Raw genomic sequence first — 25,233 nt, 5'->3', positions numbered from 1 at the left:
TAACCCCCCCACCACTTCACTTGTGCAGTACTGTACATGTACAATCAAAATAAAGGTTAGCATTACCCACCAAGTCTTCCTTTCAAAGTATTTATTGATGTACTGAACAATAAAAACAAAAAAAATCCCAAATTTCAAACACAAAACAACATGTACATCTTGTCTCATTTAAATGCTTAACATAAAGATATATCTTTTAACACAAAGAGCCTTTAGCACAGAAAGCGAACTGAAATGGTTTAACTAAAGATTCATGCACAAAGATTATGCAGTGGACTGCACCGCAGAAGCCCATGAGGAGAGACGGGAACACCAGCGCTCTCCATCTCAGCATCACGCCTTCAGGATTATACGCCAAAAACAAACACTTAAACAGTCAGCTGTTATATCCTACTTAAATCATTAAACAAATGCTTAAAAAATAATAATAAAGTACTTTAAGAAAGAAAATAATATAATATACGCGTCCCGTCATTATTGCAAAGTCACGTTTGCAAAGCGCTGCACGTCAGCACTCCTTCAGGCCTTGTGCGTTTTGTTTGTCTTGAAGGAGACCTGTAAAACTCGGTCTCCGAGTCGATACCCGTTCAAGCTGGCGATCGCTACGGCGGCTTCGTCGTAATTTGTCATGGTCACAAAGCCAAATCCTTTGCATTTATTAGTGTTGAAGTCTCGTATGACCTTCACGTTGGTCACAGCGCCAAACGGGCCAAACATCTGCCAGAGGACGTTCTCGTCAGCATCCGGTGCCAGATTATACACAAAAATGCACCAGCCTGTGCCAGCGTGAGCGGGGAGATTGATGCCCGCCAGACTGGTGACCCCATCGATGGTCATTGGGGAAAACCTACTGCCGGGAAAAAAAAGAAAAACAGCATTTCAGCTAAAACATATTTAATACACCAGCAATCACATGCAAACGTCAATCTTACAGAGCCATATGAGGCCATACACTCAGAGATCTTTTCTCTTTTGATTTTTCGTGATCTCAACTATAAGAAATTAAGTCCTCGACCCGACTTCCACTTTAAACAATGTGTTGATGCTCGTTTCCCAAAAGGGCTAAATTATGATAGAAAAGAGAAGTCAACAGTTTGCGGTCTCTGCATTGTTTGAGGTGACTGCTTCTTAAGCAAATGGTAACAACTGTAGTATGGGGATGGGTGTGTGGTACATAGAATCCATTCATCAATGGTGTGGAAACTGCATTAACTTGTGGCCCGTTCCACTGAGTGGTACAGTATGGGACTTTTTGCATTTACTTATATATTAATTATTCGGCTATTTAAGCATGCCCAATGTATGAACAGGCCACCGAAATTTCTCAGATGGACACTCTGGCCTTTAAAACAGAAACTTTAGAAAATGAACTTATGTTGAGATAACAAGAAAATTAAGCTGTGATAATGAGAACAAAACTTTTGTTGTTGTGTCAAGATCACGAGAAAACAAGAAAGTACAATAATGCACGGCCTCTAAGAACTCTTGCCATAAAAACGAATTAGGTTTTCACCCAAAAAAAGCTAACAGAGTTGTTTGTGTCAGCTTGTGTTTGTGTAAAAATTCTCAAAAATGTCTGTTTGCACTGCGCGTCATTCACTCCATTTCTACAAAGTACGTTCGTTGTAGACTGTAAACTCGCATGCTTTTGTTCAAGCTGATCTCCAAGAAGTGATTTATTCAACGATCACAAACGCAGCATAGATGGATTGCTCACTGTGCAAAATGTATGTCAAATCTATAGTGTAACTAGGCGTGGGCCAGTATGATACTGACGATATGATAACCTTGGATAAAAATATCCCAATTTCACAGTAATGTGCTAACGGCTTTAAAACAATGTCTGGGTAAAAAAATAAATAAATAAAATAAAAACACTTTTTTACCCCATTAGAAATAAAGAAAGAAAGACAGACAGAACTAGATAGATAGATAGATAGATAGATAGATAGATAGATAGATAGATAGATAGATAGATAGATAGATAGATAGATAGATAGATAGATAGATAGATAGATAGATAGATAGATAGATTAGATAGAAGATAGATAGAAAGAATGCTAGAACAAGATAGATAGATAGATAGATAGATAGATAGATAGATAGATAGATAGATAGATAGATAGATAGATAGATAGATAGATAGATAGATAGATAGATAGATAGATAGATAGATAGATAGATAGATAGATAGATAGATAGATAGATAGGTAGAATGCTAGAACAACATAGATAGATAGATAGATAGATAGATAGATAGATAGATAGATAGATAGATAGATAGATAGATAGATAGATAGATAGATAGATAGATAGATAGATAGATAGATAAATAAATAGATAGATAGAATGCTAGAACAAGATAGATAGATAGATAGATAGAATGCTAGAACAAGATAGATAGATAGATAGATAGATAGATAGATAGATAGATAGATAGATAGATAGATAGAATGCTAGAACAAGATAGATAGATAGATAGATAGATAGATAGATAGATAGATAGATAGAATGCTAGAACAAGATAGATAGATAGATAGATAGATAGATAGATAGATAGATAGATAGATAGAATGCTAGAACAAGATAGATAGATAGATAGATAGATAGATAGATAGATAGATAGATAGATAGATAGATAGATAGATAGATAGATAGATAGATAGATAGATAGATAGATAGATAGATAGATAGATAGAATGCTAGAATGAGATATATAAAACGATAGATAGATAAACCGATAGAACAATAGAAAGATAGATAGTTTTTTTAAAGAAACATTAAATATTTTGGAACAGTAGTTTTTGATTTGGAGGCTCCTTTTCTGCTGGAGGTACTGATGCCCTAAAACGCTAAATAGTTGTAAAAACCACATAAAAACACACACATAACACCGTAGGCATGTCATAACAGAAAACTCAAATTTAAAAACCTCCACTTTTCCAATCCGCGGCAAACCTTGAAACGCCTTTACCCATGCCTAAGTTGAACATCTCAAAAGTTTAACAGTTTTTATTGAAAACTCTGGCAAAATAATCCTTTTATCTATAATGCAACAGAATTATATTAATAAACCAATAATATGATTACCAAAGGCTGGGACCAGTGTTGGGGGTAACATTACAAGTAACGCGAGTTACGTAATAATATTACTTTTCTAAATAAGTAAAGCATTATTTTAAAAATAAATAATAATATTTGAGTTACTTTTTTGTTTTTAAAATGTAATACGAGTTACTTTTTTGTTTTTAAAATGTAATACGAGTTACTTTTTAGTTTAATTAATTGGCTTATAAAAATAAATAGCTGAATTAAAAGCAACAGCCATCTTGAATCCTGCATTCTTTCACTGAGTGCGGGAACAGACAGACACTGGGGCCCCGTTTACACCAACACGGTTTAGTTTTAAAAACGGTGTTTGAGTGAAAACGATCCACATCAACACTGGCCTTTCATTAGATATACCGCTGGATCTAATCTCACTATAGTCGTTAAAGGTGACATTTAATTCATCCTGTCTCTATCTAACGACTCTTTATTCTTTTGAATCTATCACTTGTTCTCAGGTAATGTGTTTTGGCTGAGCGCAAAGATAAGTTAATATATTAATGTAACCGCGTACACTGATTCTGCACATTTAACTGATTGCTTGCCTTTATTACCTCTACTGTATAAACTTATTGTACGTTACATTTTTATAATGGCCATTATTGATTATTAAAACTGATATTCAGCAAAAGAGAGGGTGTGTTTTGTGTTTTTCATTGAAAATGAAAGGAGGCAGTTATGTTATAGGCTCCATTTTGTTATAAATATGCATACAGTGAAGATGACGCTCAAAAAATGCAGCTACACGACGCCTCAACATTTTGTGTCTGTTAATATCAAAGTAAAAATAGGCCGTTCCTTATATCATGTTTTCATTTTACTGTTAAGAAAGTGAAACAACATAGTCAGGGTAATATGAATGATGTTATATATTACACTGTTCACTCTGAAGATTTACCCAATGTATCCTCGGGAGTTTGTTTTCCATATCAAACTTGCGAAGTCTGAACTTGCAAGGAGAGGATGCAAGACTGAAGTTTGTGTAGGCAACTTAATATTGAGGAAAAAGCCCCAATCAGATAGGTGAATGTCTGCAGTCATGCCTCTGTATTCAGATGTCTTGGTTTTCATCCATCCCCAATAACACAGAGTAGCAGCGTTTTAAAATGAAAAAGGCCTCTTCAGCGTTTCCAAAATGCTCTGTTTTCGGCGCTCGAAAACTCCGGGCTAGTGTGGCCAGATGGCGTAACCGTAACAAAACTTATGAATGAAATGAAAACATATTAGTGTAAACGGGGCCTAAGATAGCAGAGCATTACACTTCTGCAATGGAAGTATTCGCATTATTCTGAACACATGAAAGAAAAGGGGACTATAGCCTCAATGGACAGTGGTTTCACTGAACTAAGACAAAAAAGTACAAAAGTAGCACATTGCTTTACACTTTCATTAATCTGTATATACGTCATGTATAGCTCAAGGGTCAGGAAGTTCTCAGAAAACACGATTATCCTACATTATTATTTTTTGATGTGTGTGTGTGTTTAAGGTTAATGAAGGTGTAGGCAGTACAGAGCATTGGTAATTGCAGAGCTCCGTTATTTAAAATAAATAATAATTTCCTGCAGATTCTAATAGAGGTCAAGCCTCCGCTACTTTTTTAGGAAGTAACTCAATATTGTAATGCATTACTTTCGAAAGTAACTTCTCCCAACACTAGCTGGGACACACCAAGCAGATGATCTGGCCATCATTGAGCATCTGTCAGGCTAGTTTGTTTGTTGTATTTCAGACGTTGCCTTTCGTCAGGTTTCACTCTTAGTAATGTTGTTTTGCACTTCCCGGCCACCATATCAATGTCTTCACACCTTGAAATGTTGCCCTGTTACATGGGTCTGTGGGATTTCTTGCTTTAGGTATGGTTGTGTTTTTTTTTTTTTTTCTGCGCTTGTCTGAGTTTTAGGTGGAGCTTGCAAATGGCTTGTCTGAATTGGTTGGCGCAAATGATGTCATTGGGATTCCCTGTATATAAGGCCTATGGCAATGGCGGCTCAGTCTCTCTCTCGCACTGTCTAGCTAGCAGTACTCTGTGCATGCCAAAAATCACTCCGTATAGCACTCTTCATTCATTAGTACTCGCATTGTGTTAACTATTTTGCCTCGTTTGTTTTGATTTTTTTTGTAGCAGGTAGTGGATATTCATTTTCATAGTCACATTTTGTTATTTATTTAGTTCAGCAAGGCAAGCAGTGGCCTACAAGACTCTCCAGGTTTTATTCTTTTTCACGGGAGCTAGGTAAGGTCTCTCCTGGAAGAACAGCTATAGTCAGGGAACTGTTTGTTTAGCTGGCCTACGGTTATTTGTTATCAATATTTTCATCTCTTTTTGTAATGTTGATTTAAATGATATTACAAATATATTGACAGACGTCAATTTGTCATATTCAAGTGTCTGTGTCTTTCATATGTTCAGCTCAAATCCTGATGTCCTTAATAAAGCCAGTTTTGGATTTTGTTTGTTTAGCTGGCCTACGGTTATTTGTTATCAATATTTTCATCTCTTTTTGTAATGTTGATTTAAATGATATTACAAATATATTGACAGACGTCAATTTGTCATATTCAAGTGTCTGTGTCTTTCATATGTTCAGCTCAAATCCTGATGTCCTTAATAAAGCCAGTTTTGGATTTTGTTTGTTTAGCTGGCCTACGGTTATTTGTTATCAATATTTTCATCTCTTTTTGTAATGTTGATTTAAATGATATTACAAATATATTGACAGACGCCAATTTGTCATATTCAAGTGTCTGTGTCTTTCATATGTTCAGCTCAAATCCTGATGTCCTTAATAAAGCCAGTTTTGGATTTTGGGCCGTAACATGCCCAAAAAGCCAGCATTTTAGAGCTATTGGACACAAAGCCTGTCTTTTCACTCATTTCTTAACAGTTCTTTGTGGTTCTCGAATCTTATTGGCTGATAAGAACACATGGAGTGCCAAGCGCAGGACTAAACATCATAATTCGACAAACATTGCAGCTGTTGGACAAGATAATGTACTTGTGACACTTTAGGCAATAATGTAGTCATTTTATCTATAACTGGTTCTCAAACTTCCTTCTAGTGGTACGCGGAAGAATCACTGAATATTAAAAGAATAAAATGAACACTTTTAACCTTTTGTACGATAACTGATGTGATCAGACAAGACTGGTTGTTCCCTGAGGTGTACGATTACACCGGTGTGCTTCGAATGTATACTTTAGTGCATCGCGTCATCAGATGTTAAAAATTAGTCTGCTTGGCGCGGAGCCTAAGGAAGAGGCGTGCGGCGCTTGCGGAGCAGATACGCGCTAGAGAAGCGCTTCTGCAGACCAGTCCAGTAGTGTTGTCATTTCAGTTACTGTAAACTCAGGAATCTCCCCATGCTGTATCATTGGTAAATTACTTATTACAAACGTGTTAAAATGTTTCTAAAATATAAAGTTATTTGTTTTGTAAAGCAGCGTACGCGGCTTTCGGTTTAGTTTGTTACCTCAGATTTAAGCTAATCAATTTGGATGTGATTTAATTGGCGCGTGACGCATAACAGACTCAAGCAACTTTGACATGCTTGAAGCTAAGAGGCAGAATATAATTAAAAGTTAGTGTCCGTGTGCACAGACGGTGGAACAGTGAACCATACCAGAGTCTGTTTGAAAACAGTGATAAGTGCGCAGTTAACACAAACTTCACGGTTCACTTAAGATGTGATCTCATTCGCACTAATGTAAGTCGTCAAGCACTGTATATATGCATTTAATCATTCGCTTTTCTGATACACATAGGCCTACTGTAAATGACTAATTTCCCATTTAAATGTGATTCATATATTTAAAATACAAGTTAATGTTTAGATTTCAAAGATATACAAATGTCATATGTACATGCCATGTCTTTTTATATTTCAAAATGAATAATAAATTGTATATATAGTTGAAGTCAGAATTATTAGCCACCTTGAATTATTAGCCCCCTATAATTTTTTTCCCCATTTCTGATTAATGGAGAGATTTTTCTCAACACATTTCTAATCATAATAGTTTTAATAACTCATCTCTAATAACTGATTTATTTGATCTTTGTCATGATGACAGTAAATAATACTTGACTAGATATTTGTCAAGACACTTCTATACAGCTTAAGTGACATTTAAAGGCTTAATTAGGTTAACTAGGCTGGTTAGGGTAATTAGGCAGGTTATTGTATAAGGATAGTTTTTTCTGTAGACAATAAAAAAAATATATAGCTTAAAGGGGCTAATGATTTTGTCCTTAAAATGGTTCATAAAAAAATGTTTTTAAAACTACTTTTATTCTTGCCGAAATAAAACAAATAAGACTTTCTCCAGAAAAAAAAATATTATCACACATACTGTGAAAATTTCCTTGCTCTGTTAAACATCATTTGGGAAATAAAAAAAATAAAAAAATGGGGGCTAAAAATTCTGACTTCAACTGTATATGTATTACATAAAGCCTTTAGTTATCAGGTCCAAGCAACATTTCCAGATTTTGATGAATGGGCTACCATACGTTAATACTTTAAACGTTCAGCAGTTTTCTTTTTACTTTTTAATAACAGTGCCATTTTTTATTGTCTGCAAGCAGTTAATGTTCAAACTATTTATAATGTTTAAAGTGGCTGACAATAATACATATTCTTAATAATAGTATTTAATCTGCCTTGTTTTTAAACTGTGCAGTAGCTGCTTTATTAGGCCTACTGTATTTCAATACCAGTTATTATGGTGGTACTTGAGACCATTTTTTTTCCTGAGGTGGTACTTGGTGAAAAAAGTTTGAGAACCCCTGATTTATAAGGATGGTGCCTATTTCAAAATATTTTTGCATTATTTGCATTGGACTGGACCATATGCACTCAAAAGAAGGGTTTCATCGCCTTATTTCTTTGACACCGGCTTGGTGTGTCACTTGGTGATTCCCATATATCAAATTAATTTTAATTGATTTCACAAGAGAAGACATTTTGAAAAGCAAGCTGAAAGCCTGTAAACATTGACTTCATAAACATCGACTAGTATTTGTTTTTCCTACTATGCAAGCAGTTTCCAGTAAATGACAATTTTCAGTTTTGGGTAAATTATCTCTTTAAAGACTAACATATTGATATTTACACCTAAAAAATAAAACTAACTTTGATTTCACAAGGACTTCATATGCATTTATCTAGAGCTCTGTCATATCAAGATAACACTTTACAATAAGGTTGTATTAGTTAGTTAATGCATTTACTTTAATTATTAATACATTCATTATTAAATATTATTAATAATGTTAACAAGCAAGAATTAGTATTTTAATAATGCATCAGTTAATGTTGAACTATGATCATTAAATGCTGTACAAGTATTGTTCATAATTAGGTCATGTTAGTAAATACATTCATGAAACCATATTGTAAAGTGTGACCCAAAAAGCACGCTAGGCCAATTTTCTTCAAGCTGCAGCTCAAAGTAACCTACCTCTTGACTCCATAGGCCATGTTTAACAGGTTATCCAGCCTAAAACACACACATACACAAACACACAAACAATAAAACAACATTCAAGTCAAAGCCATGTCCAGGTAAATGAGCGTGTGCTGATGGGTACCTAAATCTCTGGGCCTGCTGGGCCAGTGGTCCTGGGTAGCGTCTGTTGGGTGACTGGTACAGGTGGGAGAGGAGCGCCTGGCTGCTCTTCTGACTGGGGTTGTTGGCAAACTTCACTGTGATTGGCTCAGTGGCACCTGGAGGTTTCTGTCCATTCAGCCCTTTGATGGCCTCCTCAGCTTCAACACGCCGGTCAAATCGGATGAAGCCCACCCCTCGGGACACACCTGAACACGACAGAAGAGGACTGTCAACATGATCAGACATGGATCTGTTCAATCAAAGGTTTAATAAATGAAAATCAGCTATAATAAATTTAACACAAAAACAATTCTGTTATGTGGGGCTGGTGGAGCTGTTCTTGAATAGGTGGCATTTACATTACACTGATGTGAATTTAAGCAAACTGAATTAAATGATGACATTTCCATTACACTCATCTGAATTAAAAAGCAAACTGAATTAAACCGTAACATTTGCATTACACTGAACTGAATTAAAAGTGATCTGAATTAAACTGTCATTTGGATTACACTGACCTCAATTCAAGCAAACTGAATTAAACTGACATTTGCATTACACTGATCAGAAATATAGTCAACAATTGAACGTTAACATTTGTATTACACTGATCTGATCTAAAGTCATCTGAATTAAAGTGACAAATCCATTACACTGATCTGAATTAAAGCAAACTTAATTCAGATCAGTGTAATGCAAATTTTACGATTTAATTCAAAGTAATCTGAATTAAACTATGACATTTTGCATTGCACTGATCTGATTTAAAAGTATCTGAATTAAAGTGACAAATCCATTACACTGATGTGAATTAAAGAGACACTTGCATTACACTGATTTAAATTAAGGGAACTGAATTAAACCGTGACACTTGCATTACAGTGAACTGAATTCAAGTGATGTAAATTAAATGGTGACATTTGCATTACACTGATCCAAATTAAATTGTGACATTTGCAGTACACTGATTTAAATTAAGGGAACTGAATTAAACAGTGACGTTTCCATTACACGGATCTGAATTAAAGTGAACTGAATTAAACGGTGACATTTGCATTACACTGATCTGAATTAAATGGTGACATTTACAGTACACTGATCCAAATTAAAATGAACTGAATTAAACGGTGACTTTCCATTACACTGATCTGAATTAAAGCGATCTGAATTAAATGGTGACATTTGCAGTACACTGATCTAAATTGAAGTGAACTGAATTAAAGTGACATTTTCTTTACACTGATCTAAATTGAAGTGAACTGAATTCAGCGGTGACATTTGCATTACACTAATGTGAATTAAAGTTAACTGAATTAAATGGTGACATTTGCATTACATTGATATGAATATAATTGAACTTAATTAAACGATAGGGCAAATGAACAGCGGAGTCTTCATAGACAGATGCATTCTCACACATTGACGCCAATGTTTTACTTTTTCAAACAGGTAATGTTAGATAATGTTTTGAATCTGCCACTATGCTGACACACTGGCATTTGTAGCTCCGCCCTTTTTTGAAAAAAAAAAAAAAAAAAAAAAAAAGCACATTCTCATTTGCCACAATTAGTATAAATGCCTAAAAAGGTCCAATTCAGAGAGTTATACACATTATCTGTGTGGTATTTTGAGGTGAAACTCCCAAAATTCCAAATCCCATAGATTTTTAGGCTGACCGCACCATGACGTAGCAGTGCGGTTTTTCCCACGTCCCCTCACCTGTGACCTGATCCACAAGGATCCTAGAGGTGATGATGCGTCCGAACTGAGAGAAGAGCTGCTCCAGCTCTTTCTGGGTCATCGTTTTAGGAAGACCGCTAACATACAGGTTAGCATCTCGGATGGAGGCTGAGCTCGGTCGAGCATAAGACACCTGGACAAACACAAACAGTCAAGGCTGCACAATATATCGTTTCAGTATCGATATCGCAATGTGTGCATTTGCAATAGTCACATCACAGAGATTTGCAATGTTGAGGAGGGAATGTTGCTTTAATGTTGATGCAGAGTTTAACCACAATTGTGTGAAATATTATACTTTGTAGGTCTTTAAGGCTTGAGAGAGATTAAAGTATTCAGCACAAAAAATAAATAAAAATGTACCAATTGGAAGCGTAAAGAATTGTACTGCGTTATTAATACAATTATGACTTTGCAGTGTAATTTCTACATTTAGTTATACAAAACCATAAAGGACCCACTGTTTATTTAACTTGTATCTTTGCTTTATTGTATTGATCTTTACTTGTAATTTATTACATTTTCTGCATGATTCACTCCCCTACAAAATCATTGTCAATCAATCAAAATGAATACTTCTGCTAATACTTTAGGAACCAATTCTAATTATTAACTCGTTGCTTACTAGCATGGATGTTATTGAGATATCGGTTACTGCTTATTGGTACCTATTATCTACATATACTGCATGATCTTATTAGATATCCTACGCAATACCTAAAATACCCTAAAAACTATTAATAAGGAGCTAATTAGGAGTTTATTGAAGCAAAAGTCATAGGTACTTGTTTGCTAATTCCAAGAATTGAACCTTAAAATAAAATGCGAACAAATTCTTTCCAAATAGTGCTATTCAACCATTGGCTAAAATTGTATAGATACAGTATCCTGCAAACAGTCTTGGGGAGTAACTAGTTACATGTAACGCCTTCACGTAATTTAATTACAAAATAAATGTAACAGTAATTCATTACAGTTGCTGAGAAAAAGTGTGTAATTAAATTACAGTTACTTATGTCAAGTAGGGCAGTAGCGTCCACACAAGCTACATCTACCGATCGCGGATCAATAAGTGACTGCACCGGCATTCACGTAGCTGTGAGGCCGGTGTCTAGTCAATGAAAACAAAGCCATATGATGGCGAGAATGACTATTACTTCTTCCTGTTTTTTGGTGGTTGACAAGCTCTGGTCGGTGATGTCGCCAACCAATTAGGCTAACACAAGAAATTTGCTTGATGGAAAGATGACAGAAGGAGAGAAGGTCTATGTATATACACTTTACTGTAGTAAAGGCTAAAGTATACTATGGTAATTACTATAAGTTCACGATAGTTACTAATGATAATACATTATGTAGTGTAATTTATTAATGAAGACTTGTAAATACATACTCACACACAATATAATGCTTAATCCTAATTATTTCCCTTTAATATAAATTACTATAGTATTTTTAATTAATTAATTGGATTTATTGTGTTTGCGGTTATATACTATAGTTTGTTTCAGTTTAGTACAGCATATTATTTACAGTACTTTAAATAACTGAACTGAACAGTTATCCCTCATATGGTTTCTTTGACAGTTTTATTAATCACTAATATATTTTATTGATTTCTAATATGATTGATTTGGATTTCATTTGCTTCGATTTAAAATGAAAATTGCAAAAATAACTTAGATGTATTTTTTTATTGCAAATAACAAAATCAGGCTGCACAACTAACTAAAATTTGGATTTTAGAACAACAGTGAACAATTATTTTGTTATAAGGTCTGGTTTGGTGGTGGCTATACTTTAATATAATCTTAATTCAAGTGATGTTGAAATTCTAACAGTAAACACAGCAACTTAAAAGGTCACATCTGCTTGATATAAAGGCTTAAAAGTGATTTAGTTGAAAATATCCATTAGAAATTTTAAAGTAATCAGATGTAAGCAGTTACTTTTATAACATAATCGAAAAGGTACACTGCTTATTACATTTTAAACAGGGTCATTTGTAATCTGTAATTATTACATTTCCAAAGTAACCTCCACAACACTGACTGCAATATATATCGTAGAAAAACTAAATTTCGCAATGTCAAATTTTTCAATATCGTGCAGCTCTAAACACAACTAAAGTGCAATGGGTTTTATTACAAGCACACAGCAACACACGTACAGCACGTCTCTGGCAGAAACCTACAGTGGCTGAGAGAACACACTGCAACCTAAAACATAGGCAAATTAAAAATACAGCAGCAAATAAAAAAAACATCTTTGGTTTGACAGCACACTGCAAATGCTCACAATGCAAACCCAAATGGAATTCTGATGCACATTCTGATCCATATAAAATGTTTATTTTTTAATTTTAAAAGTTAGCACGTTGTATTTGTATAATTTGTTCTTTCCATCATTAGCCTACTGAAAGGGCCTGAATAATAAAGTATTCTTATCTGCTATTTAATTTGACCTCGTTAACAACTAATAAAGCATTGTAAAATTCATTTATCATTGAACATATTTAGTTGAGAATATTGAGTTAATTGGGCAACACAGTGGCTCAGTGGTTATCAGTCACCTCACAGCAAGAAGGTTGCTGGTTCGAGTCCCAGCTGGGTCAGTTAGCATTTCTGTGTGGAGTTAGCATATTCCCCCATGTTGCCGTGGGTTTCCCCCACAGTCCAAACACATGCACTATAAGGGAATGAACTAAATTGGCCGTAGTGGATGTGTGTGAATGCAAGAGTGTATGGGTGTTTCCCAGTACAGGGTTGCAGCTGGAAGGGTATCCGTTGTTTAAAACTTATGCTAGATAAGTTGGCAGTTCATTCCGCTGTGGCGACCCCTGATGAAAAAAGGGACTAAGCCAAAAAGAAGATGAATGAATGTATTGAGTTAATTCAGCCATCTTATAAAACATTTCATGGTTAGTCATCAGTTTATCTAGCCTAATATTATGCAAAAGACAAATGAATGGTGTAATCGGGGTATTCAAATAAACTGTAAAGTCACCATTAAGAGCTAAATTTAAGCTAAATAAATACTTTTAAGCTAAATTTACTTAAATTTTAAAATGAATTAAAATAAACTCAATGCTTCATTAAATGTTAAAACTAGGTCAAAATAAAGTGCAGATAAGAATATTTTTAAATGACCCTTTTTAATAATGACTAATGATGGAAAGGACAACATAATACAATTAACTGCAGTCACTTTGCTTGTCACGTTTTTATGTTCATATCAAAATGTGCACGAGCTGAGGATTTGCAGCACATTTTCTATTTTTATTTGCATTGTGAGAATTTTCAACTCGTGTGCTGTCAAACCCATGAAGCCGCTGTTTTCTTAATTTGCGGGTGTTTTTCCCTGTTTGTTTTCTTGAGCTGCAGCGTCCTCATATCAGACGGATCTTACCTTAATGGTTTTGGTCTGCAGTCTGAGCCCATTTAAAGTGTTGATGGCCTTCTCTGCATCTTTGGGCTCCATATAGTTCACAAAGCCGTAACCCAGACTCTGACCTAACACACAAACACACCTCTGAATCATCATTTATAAGCAGTGTTGGGGGTCATGCACTACAAGTAATAAGAAAACCAACACACAGACACACAAACACCAATAATCATCTCCTGCTACAAAATACAGAATTTGTTTGACTCAGAATTGAATAATCTTCATGCGCCATTATTGAATACCAGTGTTGGGTAAAGCTACTGTTAAAACTATCACATGTAGCAATTAACTCAAAATGATGAGCGAGAAAGAGAGAGTTCATTCTGATCCTGAACAGCGCATCATCGATGACGCAAGCGTACAATATGAGTGCGGGCCGTCAGGGGAGAGGGTAGGGGGGACAAACGTGCTTCTTAAGAGTCTTATACATGTGGAGTTTTATATGAAGCACAAATTAACAGCTACAGGAGTCTCCATAGACTGACAGACAGACCTAGCCATTTCCATATTTTGTTTTAAAAAAAAGATTCAATTATAATTCAGAATAATTTAACGAGAACTTGTATATTAAGTTGCTTTGACGCAATCTACATTGTAGAAGCGCTATAGAAATAAAGATGAGTTGAATTGAACAGAAGCATTCTCACACACATTTCACACACATTTTTCACACATAACGTTAGTCCTGTTATTGAATTTGTGGCTATGCTGACAGGTATTTGTAGCTCTGCATGATATTGGAAAAATCTGATATTGCAATATTGCGATATGAATGATGTTTTGAATAGAACTATTTGACGCTTTTCGAAATAGTCAGACCTCGTAGTTTTTTGCGATTTTGCAAAATCGCTGAATCCAACGCAAAAATCAACAAAAAAGGCGCAATTTTTTTTTTAACTCTGCAAAATTCTCCACTTGAAATAAAATAATCACAAAAAAAAGTCATCTCCTACAACATCCAATTCGTAACCATATAAAAATCACACTATATTTAAGTTTGCAATTAATTGATTTACATGACGCTGCATACGCAGTGCACGTGATGTATTTGAGCGTCTCTTGACAAATGATGTCTCATCTGCGCCCTCACAATCATTACATTACATGAGAGTGAAGGGAAATGTTTTGCTGCTTGTGCAGTAAGCAGACGTGGATGAAGCGCGAGTGATTTACATGTGAAGTCAATGCAGAGATGCGATTAGACATTTGGCGTTTGGGGAATTTGACACGCTTCAGACTGCAAAAAAAAGTGGAAACAAACATCTAACAAATGGATCAGTGAAACAGACAGAAAAGCAAGCAGTTTACAATGATGGAGATTGATTTAAGGATGACAACCACAGGACGTGACCGAATTGAAGGACGTTATTTGTGCTTTACATGTATGGCTGGAATTATAGTGTGCATGGAATCGATAAATGATTTCGTTTAACTCTTTCCCTGCAGTTAATGAGACAAAACGCTGCCATTGAGGAGTTTTTTGGCAATCTGTGTTTTAGGTGTATTACAGTTGAGGAAGCCCTAACACATGTCCTGAGTGAGGTACATGAAATCAGATGCTCCTGGGAGTGAAATTTGAGAAAGAGTCACGATCACCAGCGATCTAGCCTGTGCATATTGCCGGTAAAAAGTTCACTGAAGAACTACAAATCTGCCAGTATATGGACTACAAGTCCTGTCATGCAACACGCATGCACACCTGCTAAAAGTCTCCATTGATTACACTCACACAGCTGAAGCTGCTCAAAGACTGATTAGTTGGGCTATTTATACAGCACACAAACACAGTCTTGTTATAGGATACTGTGAACATTATGACACATTTCCCTTGCCTAGTCTTGCCGTGTACCAATCTTTGCTTTGTTTTATTAGTTTATTTCTGTCTGCTGCCTGCCTTTTGACCATCTGCCTGTGTATTCGACTATGACTCTGGATTTGCCTACATGCATCTGTTCGCTCCTGATTGTGACCGTTGCTTGCCTGACCATCTTGGTTTAATAAACCCTGCGTTTGGTTTCTCACTCCCTGCAGTCAGCGTCAAATTCACGTTACAGTAAGATTGTGGATAAAAATAAGTTATACAACCATCCTTTGGCTTCCCTACTGTTCTAGATCATGACAAGAGACCAGAATAAAAGTTCTTTATGATTTGTGTCATTGTGTCAGATTGCACACCTAACATAGTAAGCTGATATGGTAAATAAGATGGTGAAAAACTAGAGGATCTGAAAAGCATTCAGCTAGAGAAATGGAATAATCACAAATGCAAAAAAAATAAAAATGCTTCTCTTACTTTGCTTTGTCTCGTTTCTATTCCATATATATATATATATATATATATATATATATATATATATATATATATATATATATATATACATATATATATATATATATACATATATATATACATATATATACATATATATATATATATACATATATATATATATATATATATATATATATATATATATATATATATATATATATATATATATAATATAAATAAATACATTTTAGAGAAAGTAAAAATATTGCTTTGCTTTCACCTTCAGTAGGAAAACATGGCAAAATTAAGAGCAATTCTCAAAAGAAAAGCAAAATGATCTGCCAGTGGGGTAAGTGAAACAATCTTGTTTTCGCTTTGAAATGTAGAAATTTGGACTAGACAAAATTATTATTTTTTTCATAAACTGTATAAATTCGGTGTAATTACAGTAATAATGCAATTCTGTAGCTCCTATTCAACATTAGGCATGGGACCGTTTTCAAGGTATTCCACGGTATGGAAAAGCAAAGGTTTTAAAACTACCAACATTTTCTGTAATACCGTTCCTAAGGTATGTGTAAGATTTTTATTTACCTTTTTTGTTTGTTTTTAAGAAAAATTGAAAATATGCCATTTTAAATTGTAATGAAATGTCATTTTTTTAGCCTGACATGTTTACTGCTTTAAATTATTTTATATCTTTCAAAAAATAAAATATGAGCAATTCCAGCATTATGGACGTTATAATTGCAGTAAAAACTCAAAACATAAATTCACATGAAAAGTATATGTTAACATTATATTGAAACATCTGTTTATATTTTCCAGAACAACTGACAAGAGTTATGGGATCAGAAAAATATCAATCTGTAAACATTTTTTATACTTTAAATAAAGAAAATAAACATGCGTCATGGATGTGACCAAAAAAAGTATGCGAGTTTACGGTATACAACATACTTAGTAGAAATTCTGTGAATAAAACTGCACAATCCAAAAGGAAAAATGATCATCATAAGGATAAGAGTCTGCTCTCTATAAAACAAAAATGAGTGATTTTATTTTATTTAAGATTTTTGCATTTATGAGAAAAAAAAAGAAAGTATCGTTATGGATGTGACGTCTCTCCGTTATGGATGTGATGGATGTGATGGATGTGAAATTGCCACTTGTGTGACTTTGGTAAAATCACATATAATAGTTTGAAAACACTGACAGATACATTTTGAGTATTTCTAAAGTACTGTAAAATACTTGCTTACACAAACTTAGAAACGGTTTCCGTATTTTGGTGAAAACTTTTTCATGGCAAGGTTGACATTTGCATGGAATTGCGGATGCACACATTGTGATATCCATGCTGAAACTATATATTGTGCAGGCCTAAGCTCCGCCCTCTTCTGAAAAGAGCCCAATCTCATTTGAATTTAAAGTGACAGTCACCAAAAACTCCACAATTATGGGTCAGTTTCAGAGAGTTGGAAAACATTACCTGTGTGCTATTTTGAGCTGAAAATTATCTCACACACTCTAGAGACATCAGACTTATTTTACATCTTTTAAGGTGGTGCATAATAGGTCCCCTTTAATAATAATACTAAGTTTTTATATTGTGGCTGCACAGAATACAGTAATCCTGCTGTCTAAAACATTAGTATCACCCATCAAAAATAATACAAATAAATAAAAATTTACATCTGTCAAATTACAACAGATCATTCACAAGCGAACAGTTAAACCAGTAAGTACCAGTAATTTTGTCCCGCACGAGTTTGCAGGACTCGATCTCTCCGATGCTGCCGAACAGGCTCTTGAGCTCCTCCTGGGTCATGTTCTGCGGCAGGTAGTTGACGATCAGGTTTGTTTTACTGTCCTCTGAGCCGTTGGGCATCTCCACAGGTGACGTGCAGGTGTTGGAGACGCTGTTGGGGCCGTTGCTGCTGGTACAGCTCGGCCCGTTGGACAGCTGCGTCTCCATGGCAGCAATCACCTGCTGCAGACCAAACACAGTGCGTGAGCGAAGAAAACCACATATATACACAATCACAAATACACACACAAACTCTGAGAATTAGTGCTGCAACATATTGGAAAAATATGACCTTGCAATATTTTGCTTTGCTACATTATACGTTACAATATGAATATCATTTCACATTTGGAAATAATTCATAATTTTACATTGATTATGATGATTTTGTAGGGGAGTCTGCATCAAAATAATGAACAAATTACAAAAATAATTAATAAAATAGAACAAATAAACACAAATTAAATAAGCAGTGCTTTATGGTTCTGGAGAGTCTAACAGTGTAGGTAAATAATCAAAATAACACTTTATACAGTGCTCAACATTTGACGTGGATTAAATCTTTCATCAAAGACGTCCTAAAACGACTCAACCTCTATACTTTTTTGATCTGCCTCAAATGTCGACTACTGTAATCTTTATTATAGAAATAATCAAAAACAATTAACCTTTGTTTATTGTTTTTAAATTGCATAATTTCTAGTTCCCAAATGGTTCAAATTAGCTTGAAATCGTACATACAGACGTTTAAAGGTGCTGTATGCAAGTTTTTGACTCTTAAACAAAAATACCATAATATGTTTGCAGATATATCAGAAACATGCTAGGTGAACATTCTTGTTTATCTGAAAAACATTGCTAAAGTCAGATATTCAAATGTGTATTTGTGTATATTTCAAATGTGGTCATGTAACCCGCCCAATGCCAGTTTAGCCAATTATATTTCAGCACCCCGGGTTGCCTTGGTGGAAAACTGCGCATTTCACTCAGTCTGTCAGGACAGCTCTCAGAGTATGCATCCGTGACCAAAATGCAATCTCCGGTGGACAGTAGCAGACTCCAAAATGAGGCACAATAAACGTTGTGTAAACGTTAATAACTGTGATCGTTGGGTTAAGGGTTGGGGAAGGTGTAGAGGTTAATAACTGATGGTTGGGTTTATGGTTGGGGAAGGTGTAGAGGTTAATAACTGATGGTTGGGTTTAGGGTTGGGGAAGGTGTAGAGGTTAATAACTGATGGTTGGGTTTATGGTTGGGGAAGGTGTGGAGGTTAATAACTGATGGTTGGGTTTAGGGTTGGGGAAGGTGTAGATGTTAATAACTGATGGTTGGGTTTATGGTTGGGGAAGGTGTGGAGGTTAATAACTGATGGTTGGGTTTAGGGTTGGGGAAGGTGTAGATGTTAATAACTGATGGTTGGGTTTAGGGTTGGGGAAGGTGTAGAGGTTAATAACTGATGGTTGGGTTTAGGGTTAGGGAAGGTGTAGAGGTTAATAACTGATGGTTGGGGAAGGTGTAGACATTATTAACTGTGATGGTTGGGTTTAGGGTTGAAGTAGGTGTAGACGTTAATAACTGTGATGGTTGGATTTAAGGTCGAGGTAGGTGTAAACGTTAATAACTGATGGTTGGGTTTAGGGCTGGGGAAGGTGTAGATGTTAATAACTGATGGTTGGGTTTAGGGTTGGGGAAGGTGTAGAGGTTAATAACTGATGGTTGGGTTTAGGGTTAGGGAAGGTGTAGAGGTTAATAACTGATGGTTGGGGAAGGTGTAGACATTATTAACTGTGATGGTTGGGTTTAGGGTTGAAGTAGGTGTAGACGTAAATAACTGTGATGGTTGGATTTAAGGTCGAGGTAGGTGTAAACGTTAATAACTGATGGTTGGGTTTAGGGCTGGGGAAGGTGTAGACGTTAATAACTGATGGTTGAGTTTAGAGTTGAGGGAGCTGTAGACATTAATAACTGAGGGCTGGGTTTAGGGAAGGTGTAAACGTAATTAACTGTGATGGTTGGGTTTAGGGTTGGAGAAGAGGTGGACGTTAATAATTGTGATGGTTGGGTTTATGTTTGGGGAAGGTGTAGATGTTAATATCTTGCCGACAACAGTTTTGACATGTGGGTCTCTATAACTTCAAGTTATGCCTCTTCATGTTACACTTCGTCTTGCAGTGCCCAGACAGACGCTACTTCTACTTTTGCAGCACTCTCTTGACAGGCCTTTGATTTGAGCAAGTCGAACTCAATCCCCTGAAACCGATCTCCAATACTTCTTTACTGAATGGTGCATTTTACCATCTCATCAACTCTTGCCTACTGTTGGAAGGACTTACATTATTAGGTAAAAACTGAATAAATGTTAATAGTTAACTACATAAACACAGTGGGAAGTGTACAAGACAAAAGAAAAAGTGAATTTTAAGTGAAAAAAAAAATCTATTGAAATAACAAAACTGCAACCCTCAACACATCATTACCCACTTTCATTGACACTTTTGAACAATTTTAAGTACAGTTCAATAGTAAACTACCTTAAATACAGCTTAGTGCCAGAACTCACTGCTACTGTCAGAGCAGTATCACAATCTACAGCCTGTAATAAACCAAATTCCTCATCTTTGATATAACAGCACTGTAAACCTGATATCAGCTTTTTTAGGTTAGGTTTTGCCCTAATAATTGCTTCAGATTCTGAGATTTAGATGAATTTGTTGAGCAACTAAAAAAAACAAAACATGAAGTGACCAGCACAGCTCTAAGACATGTGACACAGTGACAACGAACTGACTCAGGGCTTGCAAAATTTCTGAATCTCTGGTAAATGGCATTCATTATAGGCGTTCATATATTTTTTTAATAGCCACATTAATTATTTTTATTATTTATTCTATTATTATTATTATTATTATTATTATTATTATTATTATTATTATTATTATAATTATTAATAATTTTAGTTTTTTAATTGTACCTGAAAAAAATTAATCAACTTGGTACCAAAACACCAATTCTTTTCACCGGTTAGTGCAAAATCAAGCATATACAAACAGCAGCTCCTCGATGCATGAAAATTACATACAAAATGACCCAATTGTGAGAAAATGCAAAAGCACTGAAATGGGCTGTTCTTTTCATCCTATTAAAATAGTCAGACGGGAACGTCAGGTTAATTTATAGTAGACCGACTGGAAAACAGGACATCAGGCTAGCAGTTTTGCGAGCCCTGTGACAGTGATGAAAAAATGAAAATGAAGAAAAAAAAAAAAAAAGTCCCACGAACCCCAGTCCACGGCTCGGCTGCCCACGAGCCACTTCTCAGAAGAGAAGCCACATCACACAGCCTGACTGCCATGACGGCTGGAGAGGACGTCTGCAAACAAGAGTACATCAGAGTCAGTCACTTACACATCCACACGGCGTCTCCTGAGGGAAACACTGCCCACACTCACCACTAGAAGCGGGGCAGTTCACTAAATTGTCGGTTTGGTTGGCATCACACTTCTGTGGTCACGGTTTTCAGTTTGATTTGGTTTACCAGGTTTCCCACTCTTTTATAGACACCAAATTAAATTGCTTTTTAAAACCACAATAATTTTAAATCAAGCACTTTTGTAATTGCAATAAAAGTCCTTCCTGTACTTAATATTTCACTTGCACTTAATATTTACATTAAGACCCAATCCCAATTTTATCGTCAGCCCTTCCTCTTACCCCTACCCCTCAATTTGCGCGTTCACGTGAAGGGGTTGGGATGTCCCAATTCTCTTTAGCTTGAAGGTGTAGGGCTAAGTGGAAGGGCTAGATTGCCCTTGAAACAGATTTTCCAGGACCACACTCAAAACCAAGGGGTACGAAAATGTCCCAGAATACACTATCTACAATGGCAGCATGGCTACACACAGATGCACAAATTTGGATTTTTTTTTTCATTATTACAACAAGCAAGCATATGATTGAATACATTCATAGCGGCATTCGTGATTTACGGTGATGTTTCCTTTTTAAATAATAAAATGCTAAATGTGGCTATCTGTAATCCCCAATAATAACTCATGCATGGTTTCCGCTACATTCATTCTTCCATGGTGGGGCGCCATGTCAAAATTGATCCCGCCACGGCTACATTACAGCTTCTCATTCATAACATTCAGTCGTGTGTTTTTTTTTTTTTGTTTTTTTTTTAATAACAGTTGATAATCACACCAAAACATATTAAAAAGGTAAGTGAATTATAACAGCGCAAACTTTTCTGTATTCGTAGTTGTGCTGTGCGTTGTTTAACCCTTTAAGGTTACGTGCTGACTGACTGACTGGCAGGTGCGTGATGTGTGAGGCCAGAAAACACGATGTACAGCCGTTTCACTTTACTTCAGGACGCATTAATACCGCTCTGTAGGTCTATTGGAGACATTCCTAAATATTCCAAGCAAATCTAATAAATGTTGGAGACTAGGCTTGTGCCGGTATTCGGTAATGCGATAAATCACGGTAATGAATATGCACGATATTGTTATCGCGGGCACTTCAAAATACCGTGAAAAATAATAGATCCGAATTTATATTCTTAGAACGCGCCTTAGCTTATTTTCAATCAACCGCTTGAAGAAACACTGCGTATATGCTGCGCAGAACTGATGCGCACTCTGATGTAAACAATCCCCACATGTAGAAGCCCTGTGTGCGCGGCGCCGCTGCCACCGCGCTATAATCCTCACACGCAGGGGCGGACTTGCCATCTGGCAGACCGGGCACTTTCCCGGTGGGCTGACGTACTTTTTGGGCCGGGCTGATCATCGTCTTATGATTTGATCGGCCCATAAAAGGCTTAGCAGCCTATCGTTTTTTTCTGCCTTATTGATTGACGCTGCTGTGATCTGTGACTCTCTGAAAGTAGATGCATTTTTTCCCAGACAGACAGACCGGGCCGGCCCATGTGACACTCTGCAGCCCATTGGCTCTTTTCGGTATTGACATTGGGCTGGCCCAATCACAAACTCCTATTTTGGACTCCGTGTGAGCGTGCGTCGTCTGTGTGTATTTGTCAAAATAGTCGAGAGTCAGAGAGAAGAAACGCAAGGGAGGCGCAGAGAAATCGCGGGAAATACACCGGCGTTTCATTTAGCGATTCTGAAAAGTTCTCTGTTCATTCTAGTACACGGCTAAAAACGCAAATCACGTGACCACACACTCTCTGCCCAGAGCTGCAGCCACTAGTTCAGCGGGTAAACCCCAGGTGAGAGTTTAGTCCATGTCAGACAGTTCATCTGCTGGATGATCTCATCTCACTATAGTTGTTAAGCGTGATATTGAATTCATCTTGTTGTCTCTATCTAACAATTCCTATGTCTTTTGAATCACTTGTTCTTAGTTAACTGTTTTGGCTGAGTGCAAAGATAAGCTAATATATTAATTTATGTAACCACATACACTGATTCTGCACATTGACTGATTGCTTACCTTTATCGTTTAAATTTAATGTACGTTATACTGTTATAATGGCCATTATTGGTTATTAAAACTGATATTCTGCAAAAGAGACAGTGTAAATCAAATATCAAAATGAAACAAATTTGACTTATATTATGTTTTCATTGTTTAGATAGTGAAACAGCAAGCAGGATGAGGTGAAAGAGGTTAAAATGTAACACTGTTCCCTTTGAAGATTTACCCATGCATTAGCAGGCAGTTTTTGTTATGTTTTTTATTGAATATAGGCTGAGTGAATAGTGTATTGAATAAGCTAAATTGACTGTAGTGTATGAGTGTGTGTGAATGAGTGTGTATGGGTGATTTCCAATATTGGGTTGTGGCTGGAAAGGCATCTGCTGCATAAAACATGCTGGAATAGTTGGCAGTTCATTCCACGATTGCTGATCGAAGACGGTTTCCCTTTGCACATTCACTTTGATATAATTGCTCAAGTTTACTTTTATATTGTGTATTGTTTTATTTATATTTATTTGTATTTAAATGTTTGAAGTACTTTAAGTTAATTAAAAAGTTATTAAAGTTACTAAGTTGACGAAACTGAAGTTTTTTGTGTTTTTTTACCCGTTTCTCTAGTAAAATTACAATATCGTGATAATACCGTATACCGTGATAAAAGCTCAATCAATTAATCGCAGCATGAAAATGTGATACCGGCACATGCCTAACAGCATATATTTATAATGTTTTTATGCATGGTATACATTTTGAAAAGGGGAAAAACAATAAATCATTGTATGAATGCTGTGATGTTTAAATAAATTTTCCATTAAAAACGAGTGAAGGTCATGTGACCATCAGGAAGAACGCAGCATCTCATTTCTCACGGGACGTGTTCTCTGTTCTTGTGGTCTCCTGAGTTCATTCTTCAGAGAACACCAGGCAAGACTGGTCTTCACAAGAAGGCAAGTCCGTTCTTTGCATTCTTGGAATTGAGAAACAGCTCATGGTTCCCCCAACAATAGAGTGGAGGAACTATGATGTCAATTTGTATGCAAAAACTCGAAAGCGAGTTAGCATTTTAGCAGCTCTGGTTCCCTCGTCCCAAAGTCAATGGGTATTTTGAATGGGATTTCAGTTAAATCGCTCAAAGTTTGTGGCTAACACAAACTCAAGATACTTTCACGTTTTATTTTATGACATAAAACACACCAGTTACATCACACTCTGGATTTTTAACCTCCATCAAGACAGATTAATTTGATATTATGAAAATACTGCTTACCAGTCTCTTTCCTGCTCTCAGTAATGCAACATGTGAATGAATGTGTAAAAGATACATCAGTGTTTCCTCTAGGGCGATGTGGAAAAAATATCATATCATGATTTTTTTCTGGGGAAATCATTTTTATCCCCATACTTTTTCAAGTTGGTTTTTTAAATCTATTTTGCAAATTACAAAAGGTACAATACAACCAAACTAATGTCCCCATATAAACATATACGCTTACTGGTATGTTTAAGAATATTTTAATCAGGGCTCTGAAACGGTTCAAGGAACGGAAACGGAAAATGGAAACGAATGACATTTTGCAGGAACAGAAACAAAAAACAAAAACGAAAACAAGATCAACTTTAATCGTTCTGCAATACTTTGTAATAAAGTAACCAAATTAACCGGTGTGTTTTTCAAGAAAACTGTTTTTTTTTTTTTTTTTTTTAATAAGGAACGCAAGAACAGAAACGTGAACCAAATAGATTTTTTTTTTCCATTTTTAAGCCCTGCTATATACAGAGTTTTTACACATTTTCCAA

At 35.7% G+C, this 25,233-nt stretch overlaps 1 protein-coding gene across 10 annotated transcripts; it reads right to left on the bottom strand.

Moving 5' to 3' along the window:
• Positions 1 to 221: 221 nt before the first annotated feature.
• On the bottom strand, positions 222 to 25,233 carry elavl2 (ELAV like neuron-specific RNA binding protein 2). 10 transcript variants are annotated; one of them, XM_056447889.1, is made up of 7 exons: positions 25,225 to 25,233; positions 17,931 to 18,174; positions 13,871 to 13,974; positions 10,442 to 10,595; positions 8,703 to 8,928; positions 8,573 to 8,611; positions 222 to 847 (listed from the first exon to the last, which is right to left on the bottom strand). In XM_056447889.1, exons 2-7 carry the CDS (start codon positions 18,157 to 18,159, stop codon positions 520 to 522), a joined length of 1,080 nt encoding a protein of 359 aa, XP_056303864.1. In that variant the 5' UTR covers positions 18,160 to 18,174; positions 25,225 to 25,233; the 3' UTR covers positions 222 to 519. The 10 variants fall into 10 exon arrangements, with proteins under 10 accessions (XP_056303864.1, XP_056303855.1, XP_056303857.1 ...); XM_056447880.1 differs by lacking the exon at positions 25,225 to 25,233 and adding an exon at positions 21,272 to 21,343 and having other exon boundaries at positions 222 to 850; XM_056447882.1 differs by lacking the exon at positions 25,225 to 25,233 and adding an exon at positions 21,272 to 21,343.

This window comes from Danio aesculapii, chromosome 22, assembly GCF_903798145.1.
Source record: "Danio aesculapii chromosome 22, fDanAes4.1, whole genome shotgun sequence".
In the NCBI taxonomy this organism is placed as follows: domain Eukaryota; kingdom Metazoa; phylum Chordata; class Actinopteri; order Cypriniformes; family Danionidae; genus Danio; species Danio aesculapii.
This window is presented reverse-complemented; position numbering and strand designations above follow the sequence as displayed.